Source organism: Gymnogyps californianus, chromosome 24 (assembly GCF_018139145.2).
Source record: "Gymnogyps californianus isolate 813 chromosome 24, ASM1813914v2, whole genome shotgun sequence".
Taxonomy (NCBI): domain Eukaryota; kingdom Metazoa; phylum Chordata; class Aves; order Accipitriformes; family Cathartidae; genus Gymnogyps; species Gymnogyps californianus.
The window spans coordinates 5,552,697-5,559,905 of NC_059494.1; the positions used below are offsets into that span (position 1 = coordinate 5,552,697).

At 57.0% G+C, this 7,209-nt stretch overlaps 1 protein-coding gene across 1 annotated transcript; it reads left to right on the forward strand.

The window, feature by feature from the left end:
* Positions 1-6,011, forward strand: LOC127025716 (DNA polymerase epsilon subunit 4-like). The gene is made up of 6 exons (XM_050910804.1): positions 1-89; positions 491-554; positions 3,271-3,432; positions 4,799-4,883; positions 5,182-5,223; positions 5,561-6,011. Exons 1-6 carry the CDS (start codon positions 1-3, stop codon positions 5,572-5,574), a joined length of 456 nt encoding a protein of 151 aa, XP_050766761.1. The 3' UTR covers positions 5,575-6,011.
* Positions 6,012-7,209: the final 1,198 nt, after the last annotated feature.

Here is a 7,209-nt window from a genome sequence, read left to right on the forward strand (position 1 = left end):
ATGAGGGCATCCAGGAGGCATTTCATGGAGTCTTTCGGTCTGATCGACCCTTCGTCCACTACCAGGGACCATCAAAACAGAGGGATTGGGTAGGGGATTATACCCTACTAGTAGCAAAGCTCCTGAGGGCAAAATTTGAGATCTAGAGATCGCCCAGGGCTCAGATGGGAGCAACCTGCCTTGCCCCGATCCCGGTTCCCATGAAGTCCATGGTGAACCTGGGGCAGTTGGGCAGGAGTTGGTGGGGGAGACCACACAGAGCCGTCAGCATCCCTCCCTGGAGGAAAACGCGGGACGGCGCTGCTGAAACTCATCCTGCCAAAGCCTGCGTGCAAAAAAAAAGGCCAAGAGGCAGCCGATCTGCCCTACTTTTCTGACCAGTGCGTTTCCTGTGCCGCTCACACCGTGCACACGTGAACTGGGACACGCCGGCCCCAGCGCAGAGCTGGCCCCGGCTTCCTGAACGACCAAAAAGCGCCTTTTTCTGAAGCCTCCAGAAAAAGGCTGCCAGGAGGAGGCTGAATGACTTTCGGAAGAAGAGTGCCAGGTTCGAGGTACGGCACAAAGCTCAGGTGGGATGGGGTTACATTTTTCCTAAGCTTCTCAGATGGACCTTATGGGAGGGGAGGGATCATCGTACCCTCCCCCATCTTTCTCCCACCCCCTTGTCGCAGGACCACCGTGTCCCTTTGCACCGGAGCTGGCTGCTCCGCTTGCCATTGGCAAGCCGTAGGCTTTGATTTTGAAGTTCTCCTCCCTCTGGGATTTCAGTTTGGGTTTGTGCTTGCGTAATTTTTTTCTTTCACAACAGAAGGGCTAGTATGCAAAGAAGCTAGTGCAATATTTTTAGACATAAGTGCTCAAATGTATATATACCCAAGTAAGTGCAAGTTCCCCTTGCATCCCCAGGCAGTCACCCCAATTTCCCTGGTAAACGCTGCAAATGCAGCACTCTGAGCATAGCCTGTGATAAAGCAGCGCAAATTCACTGTTTCCTGCACACCAGGCAGTGGAGCTTTCACCCAAACTAGTGAAAAAAAGCAACTTTTTCCAGATTCCCAAACATGCCGCTGGGATTTTTGGCAACTGAATGATTCAGAGGTTTGTAACCATCGATTTTGGAGCTGTTCCATGAGCTGGGACTTGCACAGAGCCCTCAGGTGTACCTGTGGGATACAGCACCGCTGTCACCGTGATCAGTTCCCGGTTTTTCAACACATTTTGTGCTGGTGGGTTCTCTCCTGGACTCAGCGGCAGAGTGTGGCCTCCTCCTCTTTCACAGATGTTTATATCCAGCCCAACGTCACCCAGCAAATCTCACACTGAGCCCAGGAACTGGTCAGAGACCTTTGAAGCTCCGACCAGCTCAGACGTACAGGAGGACTTTGTCTTCCAGGAGGAGCGAGAGTCTCAGCAGGATCCAGCCCCTCGCAAGGACACCGCCAAAGCCTTTCCAAGCAGGAGACATGGCTCCGCTCCCTGCGCCCCATCCCCAGGTCCAGCGCAGCCCAGGTCCGGTTCTTACTCACCATTTTCCATCAGCGGACGCTTTCCTGCGTGCTCACCTCCTTTCTAAAGACCACTGGTGGCATCCAAGCAGGACGACCTGTGCAAGGCGAGCCTCTCCGAAGTCCCCCTCCCCTGAAACCAGAAGCTCTTTCCTAACGGTTGGTGAGAAGCTGTGTGCAACACCAGGAAGTCGCTGTAGCCTGACCGTGAAACAGCACGAGGAGGAGGAGGAGGAGGAGGAGGAGGAGGAGGAGCAGCTCTTAGGGCACCGCTAGCTTGGACTCTGCGGCTGTTGGTAAGCTTGAAGCCCACCAAGCCCTGCTGCCCATAAGACAGTCTCATCCCAAAAAGAGCCTGGGGTTCGGGGAGTGACGCCGGGATGTGAGGGACGGGCTGCCGCGAGGACCGGGAGGGTGGGTTACGTTCTCATCTGACGGTGGCCGATGTGAACCTGCTGCAGGTCAGGTCTTCAGAGCCCCATGGGACGTGCAAGGGTGGAGGCGATTCACGGGGGTCACACGGCAAAACCAGCATGGCCCTGCGCAGCCGAGCTCTGGAGGAGCGCAGGAGGGCTGGGGAGAGGGCTACGGCTTTCTGGCGTATCCAAAACCGGAGGACATTTGCTCTGTTGAAGAGCCGACCTCCGCCGGGAAGCAGGGGAAGCGCTCTGCACGGCGTGGGGCTGAGTTGGGCCATCTCTGTGTTGAAACATCCTGGTTTCACTGTTTATTGCCTCAGAGGCAGCAAAGGTCTGAGACGTGAAGTCAAGCCCCATGGCAGGGATGCTCCGGCTGGCTGCGGGCAGGCACTGATGTCCCCGCCCCGGGGTGACGTGTCCCTCCAGCCCTTTGGGAAGATGTCCCACCAGCAGTGCCCGCGGTGGCTCCTGCCTGTGGATGGTGTTAAGGATAAGACGGTGCGTCAAGGACATGGAGTAGGCTGGGATGGGCATGTGTTGGCCAAGGGTGGTGGCCCCGGGGGGTCCTGTGGAAGGTGGTGGGTGCCCAGGGTGGGCACTGGTGGGTTTGATCCCACCAGCCGGAGGTGGGACGGAGAGAGGGTGTCAGGAGGTCCCACACCGGACCCACGGGGAGGCGATGTGGGGGCACAGGGCAGGCGGGCGGCAGCGACCGCCACCTCCTCGGAGAGGTGGGTCCCCATTACCACCTGCTCCACTGCCCCAGTGCCACTGCCGTGGGGAGGGCAGAGCCCTGTTTGGGGGGAGAGGAAGGCCGAAGAGCCGTGTTTGGGGGACGGGGAGTGACGGGGAGTCCCCAAAGGCCGTCTTTGAGGAGGACAGGGATGATGGGGAGCTCGAGGCCCGTGTTGAGGGGGAATGGGGGTGACAGGAAGCTCAAGGGCCATGTTTGGGGGCATGGGGGTGAAGGGGAGGATGAAGGGCCGTATTTGGGGGTGGCAGGGAGGTCCGAGGCCCGTGCTGGGGGGTGATGGGGAGCTCAAGGGCCGTGTTGGGGGGGGCTGAGCCCCCCCGGCTCCGCGGGCAGCCCCGCTGCCGGCACAGCCCCTCCGCGGGCTCCGGGCCCCGCCGGGCGGAGACTCCGCAGCGGCCGCCCGATCGGCGGGGCCGGGCCCTCCCCCGCCCGGCCCTCCCGTCCCCCCTCCGTGGCGGCCCCGCTCCGCCCGGCGGCCCCGCGCAGGCGCGGCCCTGGGCGCGGGATGGCGGCGGCGGCGGGGGCCGTGCCGGTGCCGGTGCCGGTGCCGGTGCCGGTGCCCGTGCCGGTGCCGGTGGCGGGCGCGGAGGCGGCGGGGCCGGGGGAGGAGGCGGCGGGTGCGGGGCCGCCGGGGCCGGGGCCGGCCCGCCTGGCCCGGCTGCCGCTGGCGCGGGTGAAGGCGCTGGTGAAGGCGGACCCGGACGTCAGCCTGGCCAGCCAGGAGGCCGTCTTCGTCCTGGCGCGGGCCACGGTGAGGGGCGGCGGTGCCCGGTTGGCGCGGGAGGCCCCAGCGGCCTGCGAGGCGGCCCTGAGGCGGCTGCCGCGGCTGGGAGGCCGCCAGCCCGCCCCGCGCTGCTGCCGGGCCCCCGGGCTGAGGGAGCCGGCCGGGCCGCGCCAGGCCGCCGCTGGGAGCCGCATCCCCCGGCGCTGCGCTCGGCGTCTGTGGGATGTGGAGCCGCTCGCTTGGCTTTTTCTAAGAGTTTGGTTTTTTGTTTTTTTTCTTTCTTTGGAGGGTTTGAGGGGTTTCCTCTCCCGGCTCTCCCAACCGACGCCTCGTCCGGTCAGCGGGCGGAGCCGCCGCGGGCAGCGAGGGGTAGCTGGGCGCCTGTCCCGAGCTCTCCCGGTGGGAAGCGGGACGGTAGCCCCTGCCCTCGCCCTGCCGCCCCTCGATCCGCCTGGAAGCACCCCGGCGGCGGGGCGGCTGCCGGCTTTGCTCCCGCTCGGCCCCGCGCCGAGAGGCGCCGCCGGCAGAAAGCTGGGGCAGCGGCGGGAACGGCCGGCCGTGCTGCTGCCCGCGGCGGCAGCGCCGCTCCCTTCGCCGGGGATCCCACCGAAGCCCGCCCGAGGAAACGCCCTGAGGTTGCCGCTGTCTTCCACGACGCGGTCCGTGGCTGTGGAAGCCTGCTCTGGGCAGGGCTCCCTCCCGTAGGCGCTCAGCCCCCGGGCCGCGGCAGGGAAGCGCCGGGGCTTTGCGTCCCCCAGACGGCTCCGTGCCCGCTCGGGTGGATTTCCAGCTCACCCTGATCGCACGTTGAGGGTTTGCGATGTGCGGATCGGAGCAACGTGTAACGGGACGGGGTTTTTTTCCTCCTTTGGAAGGTGTCTCCCATTGCACAGGCGAGGTGCGGTTGGTGGGATGCCTTTGGCATCCTGTGAAAGCATCCCTGCCTATGCTCTGGTCTCTCCCTTCCGGCCTCTCCCTGCAGTAACTCCTAGGCCTGCTGCTGGGCATCTGCTTCCCGCAGCCGAGGTGTCCGTGGGTGGCACGCGAGGACAGTTGTGCTCAATCCGCTTCATCCCCTGAGCACAGGACACCTCTCCTCCTTCAGAAGGCGCCCGGGGAGCCGCTGGTGTGTAGCTGGTATCCCAGAGGTGTTCAGGGGAACCATCTCTGTCCAATACACTCTTGGACTTCTCTGCTCCCTTGTTGCTTATCATGTGCATCACTGTCCAACAGTTTCATTTGTTATTTTCAGAGCTATTTATTGGAAAGGGGAAATTTTAAGATGGAGAATCTAGTTTCTTCCTAAAGTCTTGTAGGACCTTTCTTTTCCTCAGGATATTCTCTCTTCCCTCTCTCATCCCCTGTGTGAAACTGTGTTGTTTTTGTGTTGCAGGAGTTGTTTGTTGAAACAATAGCCAAAGATGCTTATGTGTACGCTCAGCAAGGAAAAAGGAAAACTCTGCAGAGAAAAGACCTGGGTACGAGAGCATATTCTGTGCTATCCTTAGCAAAGGGTTGCTAGGACGGAGGATTTTTCCACGTGTCCCAGTGTGACGAAGCAATCATAGCTGCTTCTCTTTCTTTCTCTGAAGATGGGAGAGAAAAACTTCTACCAAATATTACACTAGTAATTTCACACACCAGCTCCAAACCAAGTAAACCTCTTTGAAATTGGTCACTGTACTGTGATGTAATTTCAAATGCTGCTATTATTTGAAGAAGATGCAAATACGGAGTCGGTTTATCTATGTTAATTGTTTTCAATTTGCTTTGCAGATAATGCCATTGAAGCTATTGATGAATTCGCTTTTTTGGAAGGTGAGTTTCTACTTGGTTTCACTTGGTTTCAATATTTTGTGTAATCTTCTTGGGAGAGAGAGAACTTAATCATTTGCAGAGCCCTCTGTTTCCACATCTTTAGTAATTAATAGTGTAACTTGGTATGCCCCTCTCTGAGAGGTGAAACACAAATCAAGTGGACCCTGGGACACGTACAATACTTTTTAGCTAGATCTTGTGTTACTCGTGTGGATTTGCTTAAACTTGAAAAAATTACTGCATATTGCTTTGGCAGCTTGTAAACAAGTTTCATTTGTTCACATAACTGCATTTCTGATTCCTGAGTCTATAATTTTTTTTTTTTCTTCATTTTTAGGTACTTTGGACTGAGCTGGACAGAGACAGAGCTCTCTGGAGGAAGAGACTGCAGAGATGGACGTGGGGTGGAAAATGTCGAGAGTTCGAAAATAGTTCCTAGAATTGAGACACTGAAATGGCAACCGTAATATTTTGTATAAAGTTGAAGTTGTTATAAGTTCTTTATTTAAAATGCATATTTTTTCAGAAATATTTTGTATGTCACGTAACTGTGCTCTGCCGCCCTGGTGCAGACTGCTCTCCAGCTTTGGCCAGGTCACACGGCAGTTGCTCAGAGTCGCGGTCCCTGCCTTGCCAGGTACTCTGCAGCGCCACAGAGCTGTGAATGGAGAGTGGCTCGGCTCAGATGCCCAGGGACGGTGAATTTTTTTTTAATGGAAATGTATTTTTCTTTGTATATGTTTGTTTCTTGGCCGAACACAATTAAATTTGTTGTTGTTGTTGTTGAAGAGCTGTCCTGATTTCTCCTCTGTGCTGCTGGGATGAAGGGGATGGTGTTCCTGTAGCGCTGTGTAAATGGCGTAGTTTTGAAAGGATGCCTTCTAATAGCATTTTGCTTTTACTAATAGTTTCCTCAAGGCATCTATCCCAGTGAAGCCCAGCTGTCCTCCAGGAACTATGTATGAGTTCCAGGGAGACTTGGCTTGTTCCTAGGGGTGTACAGCTTCCAGAAATTTCTGTGATTGCTGCACCTGTAAGTAACTGTAGCCAAAAAAAACCCAACCCAGACCCTATTTTGAATGCCGGAGTGGTGTCAGATGCACTGTGCTGCCATCACTGTTCTCTTGCGTGCTCTCATTCCTGAATCTGGCAAAAAAAAATTTCCCTGGGAACTGGATCTGTTCCCTGCCACACGCACTTGGCCAAGTCGCTGCAGAGATCCTAACTTCTGTAATTAAGAGCCACGTGCAGCAAGCGTTCAGGACACACTGCTGCCCTCGACCGGCGTGTCGGCGAGAGTCCCTTACATCACACAAGCACCATCTGTGCCTCTACTGTTTCCAGAACGCGGGACACTAGTACTTTCCTATATGTATTTAAGAAGCTAGAAAGAAAGATGCCTCCTCTTGGCTCCAGGGCTCAGTCACAGTGAAAAGAGGCAAGAGCAGAGCTGCAGGCCTCTCCGTGTGGTCGTGGGGAACACGCTGTCATCGCCGATGTGGCTGAGTCCTGCTGTGTTGCCATCTTGATCAGAGAGCCAGCTTTGTCTCAGTTTCGGTGTTGTGGAGGAGCAGAAGAGGGTTGTCCCTAGATAAAAAGGCCATGAGTGAGGATGAAGGATGCATGTTCCTTTCAAATGAGGGGACTTGAAAGTGACTCCAGGTCACCTCAAACTTAATTAGTTTGAAAGTGGTGGTAAGAACAAAGACCCCCAAGGGAGCTGCCCCAGGCTGGGAGCAAAACCAGTTGCTCTCAAGAAACACTTTGAAGTTTGCTCGAAGCCTGATCCCTGGAGACATGTTGTGGGAGAGATGCCATCGCTGCCCGGGCTGCTTAGGTGTTTGTTCAGATCCCAATCTGGAGACATTTGCTGGCGATATGCGAACCCATTTGGCTCCGAGCTGTTCACCTTCTCGCCTGCTGGGGGAGGGCCCGGTATAAGTATCAGAGATACTGGAGACCTTTTTGCCTTTCCCATGGTGCAGA